Source organism: Ornithorhynchus anatinus, chromosome 13 (assembly GCF_004115215.2).
Source record: "Ornithorhynchus anatinus isolate Pmale09 chromosome 13, mOrnAna1.pri.v4, whole genome shotgun sequence".
In the NCBI taxonomy this organism is placed as follows: domain Eukaryota; kingdom Metazoa; phylum Chordata; class Mammalia; order Monotremata; family Ornithorhynchidae; genus Ornithorhynchus; species Ornithorhynchus anatinus.
Window position 1 is genome coordinate 33,921,903 of NC_041740.1, and position 16,519 is coordinate 33,938,421.

At 41.1% G+C, this 16,519-nt stretch overlaps 1 protein-coding gene across 13 annotated transcripts in view; it reads right to left on the reverse strand.

Moving 5' to 3' along the window:
- Positions 1 to 16,519, reverse strand: part of CELF2 (CUGBP Elav-like family member 2) — a 484,640-nt gene that overhangs the window by 267,312 nt on the left and 200,809 nt on the right. For 4 of the 13 annotated variants that reach the window (XM_039913823.1, XM_039913824.1, XM_039913826.1 and 1 more), the window contains one exon: positions 12,184 to 12,268. The exons of the other annotated variants lie outside the window; for them this stretch is intronic. In XM_039913823.1, the coding sequence (XP_039769757.1) occupies positions 12,184 to 12,268 (85 nt within the window). The remainder of the gene's footprint in view (positions 1 to 12,183; positions 12,269 to 16,519) is intronic. 13 annotated transcript variants of the gene reach the window in all.

Here is a 16,519-nt window from a genome sequence, read left to right on the forward strand (position 1 = left end):
GTTTTAAGGAACTGGAATATAATGAATTTCGGGTATTCAAATATAATAGTGGAACGACATGAAAAATAGCATGGTCTAATGGAAACCTAAGTAACATAACTGCCAGTGTTACCAAATGCTCTGCCACCTGTCTGCTGGGTCACTTTGGGCAATAATAATGTTGGCATTTGTTAAGTGCCTACTATGTGCAGAGCACTGTCCTAAGCGCTGGGGGACATACAGGGTAATCAAGTTGTCCCACGTGAAGCTCCCAGTCTTTGTCCCCGTTTTACAGATGAGGTAACTGAGGCACAGAGAAGTTAAGTGACTTGACCACAGTCACACAGCTGACAAGTGGCAGAGTCGGGATTCAAACCCATGACCTCTGACTCCCAAGCCCGGGCTCTTTCCACTGAGCCAGGCTGCTTCTCCAGACACTTAACTTCTCTGTGCCTCAGTTACCTCATTAAGTCCTCCCTCCGATTTAGACTGCGAGCCCCATATGGGACAGGGACTGTGTGCAACCTGATTATCTTATACCTACCCAAGAGCTTAGTACAGTGCTTGATACCTAGTAAACGCTTAACAAGTACCATTTAAAAATACTCCATTTGGTATCTTCTTATATCACAGATACCAAATGGAGTCAAATTTAAATTTCAAGAGGCTGTTGGTTGTTCAGTGGGTGGTGGTACAGCATCTCTTGATAATGATATTTAAGAGCATATTATGTATCAGGCACTGTCCTAATGGCTGGGGTAAATATAAGATAATCAGGTTGGACACAGACTGTGAATCCAATGTGTGATTGGGACTAAATCAGAGGAAGGAAGATTTAATCCCCATTTTCGAGATGAGGTAACAAGCAGAGAGAAGTTAAAGGACTTGCCCAAGGTCACAAAGCAGACACATGGTGGAGCCAAGATCAAAACCCAGGTCCTCTGACTCCGAAACCTGTGCTCTTTTCACCAGGCTACGCTGCATCTCCTGGGTCATCTTTTAAGCAACTGTTTTCCTTGTGTCCTTCCAATTTTTGATCGATCCACATCTGAGATGGACAATGAGATAGTAGACCACACGTTACACCCGTGAGATTTTCTAGGGAGCGAGTGAGAGCTTAAGAGCTACATCCTGACCAGTCCAGTCTGGATTTCACACACTATGTTTTGATTCAAATCAGACTGGTGACACTCACTTGCACATACTGAAAACAGTGTATTTATGGTCGGGTGCTGGATTGGTAATGACACAAACACAGAAGGAAAAGAGTAATAACATTTTCCTTCAATTATATAATCATCTTTGGAGCCCCGGCATTTTGACAAAGTGTTCAAACATCAGAGAATGGAGTTGGTATCATGTTGTTGAGAGCCATGGTATCAGGCCTTATAGTCTGATGTTTGAAAGCCTTATAATGAGGGTGGAGTGGATATACATTCCATTCTTCAGCTGTATTTTTGTTCAACAAAGCCTGCAATTTTCAGTCACTTGAAAATGTAATTATAGATAATGTTTGCATCAGTAGCAAGAATACAATAAGCACACAGGGCATGAAAACTCTTCTCAAATCACATCCTCTTAGGTTACAAAACTTGTCTCCTGCCAATACTAAAGGCATTTCAATAAGCTAATACTTAGTATGAAACAGACCACGAGCTACCCTAACCCCTGCAAGAATCTCTCTCATCTCTAACTTTTAGTAAGGTCCTTTCCTTTTTACAAGGTAGCTATACAAAAGCACACCCATGAAAAACAAACCAAAAAAAAAATGGAATTTGAGATTCTTTGAAAACCCACTTCATAAAATAGTCAAGCACCTTAGCTAAAAGCTATAGACATGTCCAAAGAGTCCTAACACTTAAATGCATTTTCCTCCAACTCAGTGGGCCACAAATATAAATTAATAAGATCTTATAGGCCAAATCTTGGTTTAGCCTGTGGGAGGCTTATTTATCGAGCAATAAAATAAGCAGCTGTTTCTCAAAACCAGTACAAACTGCAGTTCTAATGAGGTATGGTCTTAGATGGTTAGAGAAAACGCCCTCCCACCCCCGCCCCATAAAAAAAAAGAAAAGAAAAAATAAAAATCAGACTTCGAATTCAGTAACAGAAACTAGAAGGGGTTTCTCTAGGGTGCTTGATGAGAAATACCATGTCAGCAATATGATCTTCAAAAGAAAAATCAGAAAAATACATCATTATTTTAAGCAAAGAATGACCATTTATGGCACATTCAAAGTTTCTCAGCAGCAAGCCAGAATTATCTGGCAGTTTAAGAGATTATGACATTGCCTGCCTCATTCAACAGACATCGCTCATAACTTTAAATACTTCAAAATGAAGTTAGCAGTAAAATTAAGCAAAGCACATCTAGGTCCTATGCAAGAGAAGTGGAAAGCAAAACAGTGCCATGTAACAGCTGAAAACCAACATTACAACATAAGAAATTCCAATACTGGGTCATACTCAATGGTACCAGTGTTCCATCTCCAAAACTGCCATTAGAATGCTTGGATGAGCCTTGTGATGGCCACCCTCCTTGAAACCAGTTCACACTTTGACCGATGTTTTATCCTCTAACATCCCTAACCTTTTCCATTAACTTCTCGGATTTCCCCATTATGGATCATTCTTTCATTAATTTTATTCAGACCCTTCTTGAACCTACAGCTATCTTCCAACTTCACAACAATAATTATCATTATTATTATCACTACTGCCTGCATTACCAAATGCTGTATGCTTTCTGTCCACTGATTGGCAAGTTTTCCTTTGTTCTGGACAGGCCACCTTGAAACTCAATTGACTGTCTCCCCATTTGGTTTTGTGAGATTTGGTGATTAATCCATATTAGCTCATTGCTGGCAGGGACCATACCTACCACTTGGGTTAAAGAAGCAGTGTGATCTAGTGGGCAAAGCATAGGCCTGGGAGTCAGAAGGACCTGGATTTTAATCCCGGCTCTGCCCCTGTCAGCTGGGTGACCTTGGGCGAGTCACTTAACTTCTCAGTGCAGCTGCCTCATCTATAAAATGGGGATTAAGACTGAGCCCCACGTGGGGCATGGACTATACTCTGGAGTAGTCTGCACCTGGCACATAGTAAACACTTAAATACCATAAAAAAAAAACTATGTTGTACTCTCTCAAGTACAGTGCTGTACACACAGTAAGTGCTAGGTAAACACCCTTAATTGATCAGCTCTATCCACATCCTTGATGATCATGACCCTCTCACTCCATCTTTAATCACTCAGTTGATAGTATTCATTAAGTGCCTGCTGTGTGTGCAAAGTAATAATAATAATGTTGGTATTTGTTAAGCGCTTACTATGTGCAGAGCACCGTTCTAAGTGCTGGGGTAGATACAAGGTAATCAGGTTGTCCCACGTGAGGCTCACTGTTAATCCCCATTTTACAGATGAGGTAACTGAGGCACCAAAAAGTTAAGTGACTTGCCCACAGTCACACAGCTGACAAGAGGCAGATCTGGGATTCGAACCCATGACCTCTAACTCCAAAGCCCGTGCTCTTTCCACTGAGCCACGCTGCTTCTCTGCACACTGGGAACTTGGAAGAGCACAAACTCAGAGATGTGATCCTTGCCCTCAAGAAGCTTACCACCTAACAGGGTAAACAGACACAAAAGAAGTTACAGATAGGAAGAAAGAGGGAAGAGAATGATGACTATGTGGATGAGTAAGTACTGAAATGGTAAAGAAGATGATTAGTTTTAAAAGAAGTGCTACAGGTGGTTGTCAACTGTATTTACTGAATGCAGAACACTGTATTAAGCCCTTGGGAGAGTGCAATATAACAGAGTTGTTAGACACGTTCCTTGTATACTGAGCTCGCCATGGGTGTGTTGGTGCATCTTTCCAGACTGAAAAGACATTCTCCATCCTTCTGATCATCGTGGTGGCCTTTTGCTGTGCCCTCTCCAGTTCTTCTATCGTCTTTTTAAAATGCAGTGATCAGAACTGCACACAGTATTGCAGGGTCTGGCATTCCTGACTCTATAAGGTGGAAAACCATTTTACACATAAGAATACAAAGATTCAGTTTACAACTCCCCACCTAAGGAAGAATTATTAGATCTAGGGTCTTTGGAGAACAAAAATCAATCACTTGGGGATTGCAATTCCCTCTACACAAATTGCCTGGAAGTGGCGGACAAAACAACCAGCCTTCGAATGCTAAGAGGATCTCCCTGAAAAGAAGATGCAAAAAAAATCAACAGAAAACTGATTTGTGATTGTTAGATCATCATGTTTATTATCAGGCAGCATTTCTGAATTGCCGATTTGGAACCAGGTGCTGCTCTGAACAGAGAGCTGCATACAGAATCTGCTCAGAAAGGGTGCAGTTTAAGCACAGTACAAACAGTACAGTGCTCTGCAAACAGTAAGCACTCAATAAATACGATTGATCGAGTCTCTCAGTAAATAGAACTGGCTGATTAACCAACAGACAAGGCACAAACTAGGGAAGAGAACAGAGACTAGCCATCAGGTTATGGCGGCTGACAACAAGCAGGACAACCTGTCCAAGGAACCATGTCAGGACATGATATCCTGTTCCTATGGAAACATGGATGATACACAAAGATTTGCTACACTAGTCCATAAAAATGGATCATTTGCAAATATGGCAATTATTCTGTAAAAAAAACAAAAACCCCCCAGCTATTGTACTTATAAGCAACGCACCTTAATCTCCCCAGTCAAACCATGGTTTTACTGAGCCCTTAAAGTGCATAGATCACTGTCCTAAGGGCTTGGGATAGTACAATATGAGAGAGTTTGTACACTTGTTCCCTGCCCACAAGGAACTTTTAGTCTAGAGGGGGAGCAGATATTAAAGCAAATTACAGACAAGTAAATAAATTCTGTGGGGCTGAGAGTGTGGTGAATATCAAGTGCTTAGAGGATACAATGTTTTGGCCACGAAAAAGGGAAAGGGAGCAAGGGAAATGAGGGCTTAGTCAGCTAAAGGCTCTTGGAGGAGATGTGAGGTGGGTGGTGGTCTGTCACATATGAAGAGGGAATCTCTCCCCAAACTTTGCAAATAATGCCCTGGGACATGCTGGGAGAGGAAAACTTTGAATGTCTCAGGAACATGGTCCATCTCATGAGTTCAAGTACTTTCTCAGCTTTTATTAATATTATTAATAATAATATTACTTAAGCCCTTACTATGTGCCAAGCAATGTTCTAAGCCCTAGGGTCGATACAAGTTAATCAGGCAGGACACAGTCCCTTTTCCCCGTAAGGGTCACAGTCTAAGTGGGAGGGAGAAGGATCTAATCCCCACTTTACAGATGAGGTGACTGAGGCACAGAGAAGTTAAGTGGGCAAGTGCCCATTTACTTCCTTAAATGTGGTACCTTGGTTAACCCCAAGCAGTGAGGTCTGGAATGCTGGGCTGGCACCTTACATCAAGTCACCAACACATGTCTTTCTGCTGTTTGAGATACCAGTCCTTGCTCTGCTAAGATTCCAAAGTTTGAGCTTGGGTGGCCAGGGGGAGGGCACATGTGGAAACAGGACACCTGGATACCCATGATATTACATGAGTTCCGCTGGCCACTGCAGAAGCAGTGGGGCCTAGTGAAAAGACCACAGAGCTGGGAGCCAGAGAACATCACAACTTCTCTGTGCCGCAGTCCTTCACCTGCAACATAATCCCTATTCTTCCTCCCATTTAGATTGGGAGCCCCACGTGGACAGGACTATGCACGACCTCATTTTCTTCCATCTACAACAGTGCCTGGCATAGTAAATGCTTAATATAAGGATTTTTATGACTTGGCATAACACAATGATGTCCCATGCAACATTTTGCACCTGCCCTCCTACTTGCTCCAGAATCACTGGGCTCACCTCCCAGATCCCTCTCAACACAGGGGCTCCTTCTGAGTCACGGGACTCAACAGCAAGAGTGGAGGCAGACTGAGAACTCAACAAAAATCTCCAACTTAAATGTATGCAGTACCCTATCCTTACTGAACAGACCAGAAGAAAACTGGACTACCTAGTGCAAAATTGGGCAAATGGCCACTACCTTACAATCAGGTTTCACACTGATGCCAGTCGGGGAAATGCTCCTCTGCTCTCCCATCATGCCAAGCAAGCTATGCTGAGACAGCCACAGGGTACATACCACGCTAGTGGGACTATCCCATTTCTTCCCCCAGGGAGCAGAGTACCAAATTGTTTGGAGGAAAATGTCTACCTCAGCTGTACACAGCTGAGATCCCCATGACTTTCAACTCTGCTTTGGCATAGGCAGGGGAAACAGAGCTAAAGGAGGCCAATGTGGCCCTTGGAGAGAGTAGTGTTTTACCTTGTTTACTCTGAAGCCCCGTATACTTGGAGGATTGATTTCTTGTCAGAGTAATGAACTGAAGCCAGCAATGATAGACACAAGATTCTGGATCCTATCCAATCACCAAACTCCATTTTTCTGCTCAAATATCTTTCAAAGAACTGGGGTTGTGGGTTGGCGTAGTTAGGCACCTAGTTGTGGTGCTTGGGTCAGAGTCATGGTAGCTGTGTTCACCATCAGGCTTCATTTGAGAACTTTTTCCAGCAACTCTGAGATCTGGGCAACTATTTGGGAAGCATCACATACCATTCCCCCTACAGGGGGTTCTGAGACCCCCACACAATATAAACTATTTTCTTAAAGTGTTGGGAGAAAGCTAATTTTCACGGACACTTCTTCATATGGACCTGTGCTCCAATAACAATTGGGAGACACCCACTACTGAGTTTACTAAGTTCTGCCTGTAATAGAGGGCATCTCCATCCAAGTCCATATATTGGTGTTCTTTCCCATCCATAATTACCTATGATCACCAAATACCTAGATTATTAAGTGCCCCCATTTTGGTGGAGTTAGGATTCTGATTATGAGAGAGGCGGTTTTCATATTGTGCAACTGATTTTCTCCCCATCAGAAAAATCACAATCTATTTCAGCTGGCATAGAGATGAGCTTTGCAGAATGTGCACATGGGGATATTGGATGAGGATATTGCTTTTGCATCACCCCTTCCCAGAATGGAAAGCATGATCACAAGTTCACAGCTGGGACATGGGCTGCATTTTATTTCTCAATCATTGTGTGGTGAAAAAAAAAAGTTTTCATAACTCTTTCCTGAGGACCGAGCATTTTCTGAACGTTTATATGGTAGTAATACAGTTTTATGGGTCTTTGGCTGAGACTTTGAAGCATGAATGTTCCGAGATAGAAAACATTAAATGGGGAGGTTATAAATGAAGCGCCACTATATTTCAAACTCATAGGAAAAGGGGGTGAATCTCTGACTACCTTTAAGTACCAAGAAGCCAGGGTGGCATTTATGATGATGTAATTTCCTTCTCACCATTAGCCACACAGTATTCCTATGGGCAAAGAACGATGAAGGTCTTAATATTCTACACAGGAGAAAACCCAATACATTACTGTTTCTCAAAATTAACCAGGTTATCAGGGGATAAACACTGAAGAGAATAGTGGTATTCCGATTCCTTGTCTGATACTCTTATTCTTGGAGAACCATTGCTTGATTTGTCCATGTGAATCACCCAAAGTGTATTCTTCCAGGTCCCCCTTTAAACCTCTGCAAGAATCAATGAATATTTGAATGATGAAAATCACCTGTGCAACACAGCATATAAATCAGGATCCTTGGAGGGGAAGAACAGAGGGAAAACCAGTCTGTGGCCTGGGAGCCAAGTTCCATCCGCTAGGAGTAGAGAGCAGGCAGAAGACACTGTAAAGCACGTGGGATGCTGGGAAAAGTTGAGGCAGGTTTGGTCCTGCCTGGAGCCATGGAAACCAAGGTCTGTTTCCTCCAGGCAATAAATAATGAGTAGTTAATTTTAGGACTCTCATCTTTAATTTCTTTTCATTTATTCTCTCCCTCTCCTTTCATGGATACCAGTCATCCCATTCCCCATCTTTTCTCCTTTCCCCTTCTGCTTCAGATTATGAGCTCTCCTTTGTTAGGGCCAGTGCCTGGAGGACTATCCATTTTTCTCTATAGTGCTTAGTACCCTTTTGCCAAGTGAAATATTTACTGAACGTTATTATACTGACTGGCAACCCCCTGGCACACATACTACCAAGCCATTCTTTCTGGCATGCAAACTTCAGACTATGTGCTGGCCCACTTCCTCCACCAGTGCAGGGGTCCAGGCTGCCCCAGATACCACCCAGATTGCCACAAGATGTCTGCACGGAGATTGGAGAAGTACTGCTTCAGCAGTTAATCCTGAAACCAGCTACGGTGGCTGAGATTCCTCTTCCCACTGGAATACAGATAAGGAGAAACTGCATTGCCCAACTTAAATGAAATCTTGAGAAATGATTTCTAAATTCTCCTTTGGCAGGGGGGAGGGGATGGTTACCATGGAAGGGATGAATGGGGGAGAGTCATGACACATTATCTTTTGCCACTCAAGGATGGTTCAGAAGTTACCCTTAAATACCAGGAATGACATGTATACCCAGGTATCCAAAGGGCTCTGGAAAGTGAGAAGACATAACCCACCTAAGGATAAAAAATAATATTTCTCAGGCAGCTAGTAATTCTTCTAATACAAAAAGAGTAAAATCTCAAGGGATCAAGAGCTATGAAGAGAAATTCTGATAGAATTATGATAGGCTAGGGGTAGAGAATACTTATTAACTCATCATTTATAGCTCTGACTGGAGGACTGACCCTGGTGATATGAGGCGTCTGGTTACTTAAAAGGGTTGGGTTGAGTAAGGATCCCTAGAACTGGACAGGGATGTTGGGGGGGACAGTGAGAGCCACATATGACTTCATCGACATGGGCTGAACTGAATAAGGGGGCTACAGCCGGCTTATATGACCATAGACTTAGAGAAAGTATAACCCTCCCCAATATAGCTAGCCAAGACAATGCTATCCACTAAGTGATCTACAATAGGTTTTACGGTTAGATCAAATCAACTGAACAGAACCCTGTTCTAGCACCAAACCTGGTCTAGCTGAGGCTAGCTTTAAGTAATAAGGAGCCAGGGTGGCACTTATGATGATGTGATTTCCTTCTCACCATTAGCCTCACAATATTCCTAAGGGCAAGGAAAGATCTAAGTCTTAATATTTTACTTGGGAGAAAACCCAAAGCATCACTTCTCAAAATTAGCCAGTTTATCAGGGGATAAACCTAGAAGAGAATATGGGCATTCTGACTCCTTGTCCAGTATTCTTATTCTTGGAGAATCACTGCTTGATTACTCAAAGAGAATCTCCCAAATCTCCCAAACTGTATTCTCCCAGGTGCCCCTTAAAGGCGCTGCAAGTTAACATCAACTCAAATAGGAGCTGGGTCTCCATACAGGCAAGTGGAGCAATTTGGCTCAGGGAGTGAATGGATCTGTAGACAAAATGGTTACAGCAGTGCAATGGAAAAAGCAGAAAATCTCCAATTAGATATGACTATGGAAAAATAAGGCACATTTCACTAGAGGAAAAGCAGGGAATGAAATAAAATTGTTTCCCTAAAGTTTTAGGGTCCCTCCAACCCCTCTTCTGCCCCCACAACCCCAAAACTTATTTCTACAGGGGTTCAAACACCCAGAGATACCCCAAATTCCAAAGGCCTGAGAAGCAGCATGATCTAGTGGAAAGAGCACAAGCCTAGGAATCAGAGGATCTGGGTTCTAATCCTGGCTCTGTCACTTGCCTGCTGTTATGACCTTGGGCAAGTCACTTAAGTTACCTAATCTATAAAATGTGAATTAAGACTGTGAGTCACATGAAAGACAGGGACTATATCCAACCCTATTATGTCTACCCCAACACTCAGTATAGTGCCTGGCCCATAGTAAGCACTTACAAATACAATTTTTTTAAAAAAAAGGAATTTAGGGAATTTTCTTTCCCAAACAGAGGGTATTCCTTTATGACTCAGTTTCAGGTAATTCCCCAAATTAACCTCTCGAATCACTGCCTGTGGTTAAACGATTAGCACCTATTCAGACCAACCCTGTCTTTGAAGGGGGTTCCTAGAACTGAGCCACCCTTCCAGAAACTTCTAAGTTTATCTCCCTGACTCTAGGTAGATTCTAGGTCTAACAGTGAAAACAGGATGCTTGAAGGCCAGAACAAGGGTTGCCCTCCTGGTGATCAATTTCAGCAGGGGAATAAGGAACTTTCTGTGACCCCTCAATTAAGTCCAAGGGAAACCTGAGGTCAGGAGAAAGATGCGAGGGCCAATGCAGAACTTATAGCTACGTAAACCCAACCACTGCTTTCTTTTCTTATTTCTGCATTCAATCCATTTCATTCTTTCCCTAAGATCTCCCAGCAATAACACACTAGATCTGGGCCTGGCTCACTGCCTTTTCTCTCTGCCATTGAGATTGGCATTCCAAGGAGAAAGACTGCTTGGCATGCTTATCTCTCCTGGTCATGCTAATTCTTCTTTATCTCATTGCAAGTCTAAGCCTCCCCTGCCTATTCCTCTGCTGCTCAGCTTTAAGCACTAGCCTCCTTCTAGACCTACCTCTAGGCTGGGGAATTCGGCCACTGGATGGTTTTACCTAGGTTTTCTGAGCCAATGAAAATCCAGAAGGCAAACACAGAGAGTGATTTGTCAGGTAAGAATGAATCTAAACTGGTCCTTAAACCAGGGTGGTGAATGCCTGAGAAATCCTTCCCACACACTGGGGGACACTTCTGATGGCTCCGGGGCTCTTTCGTGCAAGAGAGCAGTGTCTCCAACAAGAGTTTTGCTAGAACTCTCATCACATCTTCAGTCAGACAATAGCAGGCAAAGTGCTGTACAAAGTTTGCTGAGATTTACAGAAAAGGGCACTGTGCATTACGGCTTTCATTAGAAAGCAGAAATCATTCCTTACGGGCTGGGAATGTGTCTTGTCTCTGACATACTTCCCCAAATGCACAGAATAACGCTTTACACTAGTGGACACTCACAGGTGATCACAAAGCCCTTCGGTGTTAGACTGTAACAGTAAATGTCCCTTGTATGCCAGTTCCACCTAGGGTCTACAAGTGAACTCAAAAATCAGGAGACATGATCCCCTTCTAGACCGCAAGCTCCTTGTGGGTAGGGCACGCATCTACCAACTCTGTTATACTGTACTCTCTCAAGAGCTTACTACAGTGCTCTGCATACAGTAAGTTTTTTGTTCTCTTTTTAATGGTATTTGTTAAGTGCTTACCATGTGCCAGGCAGTGTACTAAGCACTGGGGTAAACAGTCCATGTCCCACAGTTTTAACCCTCATTTTAGAAATGAGGGAATTGAGGCACAGAGAAGTTAGGTGACTTGCCCATGGTCACACAGCAGACAAGTGGCAGAGCCGGCATTAGTACCCAGGTCCTTCTGACTCCCAGGCTCAAATTCTATTCATTAGGACATGCTGCTTCCCAATAAATATGATTGATTGATTGAGGGTTCAATCAGCCTGTGTATCTGTAAAACATTGCCAAATCTATCTGAACTTTCATTGCCTCCCTTTGAAGTGATGTTAATCCTCACAAACATGAGAATGGGATCATTCCTGTCTGCCAGATATTTTCAGAGATTAGTAATTTTTCAATGTCCAATGGCAATGGTAGATTGAATGTATGTCTTATAACTTTGTACCCCAAGAATATTAAGTTGTGCAGATTAATTTTAAAAAAAGAGAATTAGTGAAGTAATTTCAGGCTGCCTTGGGTGCTCATTTAAAAAGAAGACAGAGATCTTTCCATGTTTTCCTTCCGAGTACTACCTTGGATGAAGATTGTTGGAGGTGAGAATGGCTGAAACGATCCAAAGGCCCTTTCTGTATCTGAGGCATAAAGGCAGCAGAGGAACTTAAGGGGGTGGAAAAAAAAGAGGAACTCACTCAATTCCAGAAGCTATCAAGGCTTCTCGGTCAGAATCTTTGCTAGGACTAGGGGAGGGAGATTGTGAACAGCCCATACTTAGCCTCAGTTCATGACAAGGCGTATATACATTCCCCTTGAACCTGATGATCCTTTAAAAAAACAAAAAACCAAACTGTCATATGGGACTGGAATCGTGCTACTCTATCCTTTCTCCGTGTAAGTAGACTGAATAAATAGGTTACCACTGTAGTACTTGGGAAAAAAAATGATTGTGTGCTAGTTATTCATAACAAAATGTCATATTGAATGAAGTGCAATTAGCTTGTTACCTGGGTGTTGTAAGGTGAGTCATCAGCATCACCCACAAGAGTGGGATCTTTTCGGCCAATCTGAGGTAAATGTCAGGAAATGCAGCTGTAAGGATGGAGGTACTTGATTCACAGGGTCGTGGCATATCCAATCATAAAATCTCATCAGAAGAGACAAATCTCTCTTGCTGCTTTAATTAAATAGGATTGAGATCCAAACGATGTATATTTCAAACCATAGTGCATTTATTTTCTGGGTTTGTTTTTAAGTGGGTCCACCCATCAAGGAAATTCTGATTAATCTTCAGACCATATGACCACATTGACTACTTAAAATATATCCCTCAGGGTAAAATTCATTATTCTTGACTCTTATCTTGGGGTGGGGAAAATTCAATCAAGCAATGAAAACCTACCTCTAAACACAACATTAAAAAAAATTATCCTTGGAAATCTGAAGGGAATAGGTCTTAATAATTGGATGATATGTAATGCCTTTGTAAATTGGCTCTGAGGCATTAATTTAAGTAGAGTAATTAAGATTTAACAGAAAACAGAAGCTACTTTCATATGTCATTTTGAAGGCCATATGATCACATTTTATTTATAAATGCTATAATTTTAATTACCTTTATCTTATTTTCCACATCTAACTTCTATGAAGAATATAATGCTAAATCCACTTTCACTTGTATAAATGTGTAAGATCAAGAAAGCCTATGGATGCAAAATTAAGCAAGTGTAAATATCAAGGGTACCTCAAAGGGTCATTCAGATTGTAGAAGTGAATTAAATTAGAGGGACCAGAAATCAGTTTCAGTCATTTACCTATTCTTTTGGAAGGCAGATGGAGCTTTCAAGATGTTTTCCCCCTAATATATAAACACACACAAACATTCTCCTCTCTTGAAACCTTGACATTTGAGTTAGATAAAACTGAACTCCCAGAGGAAGACCTAAGGTTATGTCTCTTCACATCTGGATTTGGGGCCTAAGAACATGGGATCGAACAATTAAACTGTGCAGATGATAACGGGAATAATTATTTTACAATTACCTGAGAGCACTGCACTTACTGCTCTAATGAGTTTGTGTTTCCCACTAAGGTTTTTCTAGGGAAGCACAAGACCATTTCTCTTAGGTTTATCAAGTGGTTTCCATCACAAAACCCCAAAACAAAATTTTCTACATTCTTGACAATAGGTACATCATAGAATCTGATTATTTTTAATTTTAGCATGTCTCCTCAATGAAGGAAGTCACTGAAACTTCTATGTAATGGAGTATAAACACTAATGAATCAAAAAAACTTGGCAGCTCTCCCAATATTCCTCCTCCCTCTCCCCATTGACTTGATGGGTCAGATGAGACACACTGAATTCATGAATGGAAAAACCACACACACACAAAACCATGATCAGCCTCCAAAGAAACCAGAATAGCATTTTACCACACTAGAAATAAACAATTTAGATACTTGGAATATGTGGTAGCATGTCAATGACTTACTAATTTAGCCTCTTGGGAATCATTTCTTGTTGAAATGCATTTCTTACATTCTAGGAATTTTTTAAAACGTGGTGCTCTTTTCCATAATTCTCTATCCATTTAATGTGATTTCTTTTCTAAAATAACATTCCTCCCTTGTGAAATTTGACCTAATGGGCCAAAATAAACTACCCGACAATAGGAGCTATGCTGGAAGTGAATCCAAATATTTTAGATAATATAACAGTGCCTTTATTTTTCTAGGAAATTGATGTGGGCTTAATTTGGATAAACAAAGTAAGAAAAAACCAAGAATCTTGAGCAAACATAAACAAAGTTTTACGATTCAACTAACAAACAGGGGAGGGGACTTCAGAGAGGCTTTTTATCTGTAACCCAATATATTGTTATCATGGTTGCCAGAAAAGCCACTTTGAGGAGGAAAAACATGCTAAATGGACCCGTGAAATCTTAATTACTAGGTTTATATCGGAAGATCTTTTTTCCTTTCTAAAGCTTTTTATCTTGTCTTTCTACAGTCTCCCTCCACCCTTTTTTTTTTTGCAGCTCATCAACGGATGCCAAAGTAATCTCAATCAAGCAAACTATAATTAACTAGCAACTCTCAACAATTAAAGTAATACCACTAGCCAGATCAAAGATAACATTTGTATTCCAAAAGGCCAATAAGGGAGGACGTTGTGGTCTCAAAAAACAGCTTACCCTAAAATAAGCACTGTTGACTAAGAAATCCCACCTGAAAATGTGTTTCTGAAGTCTCCCAAAAATATTTGAGAAATTATTTTCAAGACAAGCACATCTCTAATTTGGGAGTCTTCCCATTTCCATTCCCTTTCACGCTACCCACTCGAAACCAAGCTTCAGCGTACTCTCTGAATTTTATTATTGGTGATTGCATTTTTTCAAATATATTTTAAATGCTTCATGAATAATGGAATCCATTACTTATGACACTGAGTCTTGCTAATGCCTTGTAAACCCAAATATGGTTTTAACTACAACATATTTTCAGTGGTTAATGAGCATAAGGATCGTAAATGAATTTGACTCCACCTAGAAATAAAAGGAAAACAACTTCAGGACTGCAATCTTTTGCAGATAATAATGCGGATTTGACACGGTAACCAATCACTTTTATTTCGTCCCATTTTAGTACTGACGCAACTTCCTTGTCTTGCATTTTGAGGAACAACCTCATTCATAAAACATTCAGCTGACCAAAAGTTTACGGCTGAGCAAAATGAATGATTCCTAATTTCAATAATCTGGCAGAGTGGGATTAAATGGCTAAATCAAAAGTGCTTTCTGATATGGGAAGAATCTTCAGTTCTAGACTCTGGATCAAATACCATATTTCTGAAGTCATTCCCTCAGGATTAAGTTAGAAGCACTGTGGTCTAGTGGAAAGATCACAGGGGCCTGGGAATCGGGGGACCTGGGTTCTAATCCACCACTGTTCTATCACTTGTCTGCTGTGTGACTTTGGGCAAGTCACTTAACTTCTGTGCCTCAGTTTCCTCATCTGTAAAATGAGGATTAAAGTATCTTTTCTCCCTGCTCCTAAACTGTAAGCCCCACCTAGGACAGGGACTGTGACCAACCTCATAACCTTGCATTTACCTCAGCAATGATAGAGTGTTAGCCTATAGTAAGCACTCGCATATCATAATTGTCATTACTATCCTGATTTTCATATTTTCACTTTTTTAGAAGTATTCATTTAAAGTAAAACCTCCAGTTAAACTGCAAACTGAAGGATATTGACCCTCAGAAGGACCTTGGCTTGACTGAACAACTTGATCCACTTTATGTTACTTTGGGAGGGAAGACAGAACCACAGAAGTACTACTGTTACAGGGGAAACGTCTTTGAAAGAAGGTACTTAGGGAAGTGTTTGAAAACTAAACTCTGATTTCAAGTTTTTGGGCAATTCTTCTGAGTAGTTTTCAGAGGCCAGTCTGAGCAACTAATTGCTTCTGAGTCTTCAGTCCAATGTAGAGGGCATTTGCAATTTCCTCAACAGGAAAAAAAAAATACTCCCCATTTTTTTCCCCACATTTGAGATGATAGGAACATTCCTCAGATTGCTCACCTAGTCCTAACCTGCAAAGGAACCAAAGCCAATGGGTGCTTTTTGTTTTTTTTAAATGAGCCAATAGCTTCCATGTTTCAAAATGGAACCGTCAAATATCCAGCACCTACTTATTTTTCACATGTAGACAGGTTTCCTATTTTCAACAATAGAAAAAAAGTTACATGACAGGTTAATTTTTGTATTGAGGCTATAGAACTTGGAAACATTTCAACTCATGGTGTAATAGTTTTGTACAACTGAAGAGATTCAGAAGAATTTACCGTTTACAACTTCGAAGACCAGTGAGCCATCCAGGAGAATCATTCCTTTCACAAACTATTTGTTCACCTACCTTGAGGGCTCAAAAAAGTCACATCCTCCAAAGTGTGGTTGACTGCGTAACAGAAAATGCCAGTCTCCCATTCTGGAAACCTAAATCCAGAGAAGCCACCATGCTTTTAAGTTGTTTTTTGTTTTTTTGTTTTTTTGGTTTTTTTTTTAGGAGAAAAGCACCTCTGGCAGATTGCAATCCGGTCCCAATGGCGATAAATGGACTGCATATGACAAGCAGCCCTCTCCCTAAAATCATAAACCTGCCCAGTTATTTGAAACTGAGAAGGCAATTTTTCTGGCAGGTTCTGACCATTTTCTCCCAAACTTAACAGCTAAATATAAGCTACGCTTTTACTTTTTTTTTTTCAGCAGCCCAGAAGAGACCTGTTTTCACTGCGTCATTCTTTTTGGGTCGACATCCCCAAGTGTTTTTAATGAGTT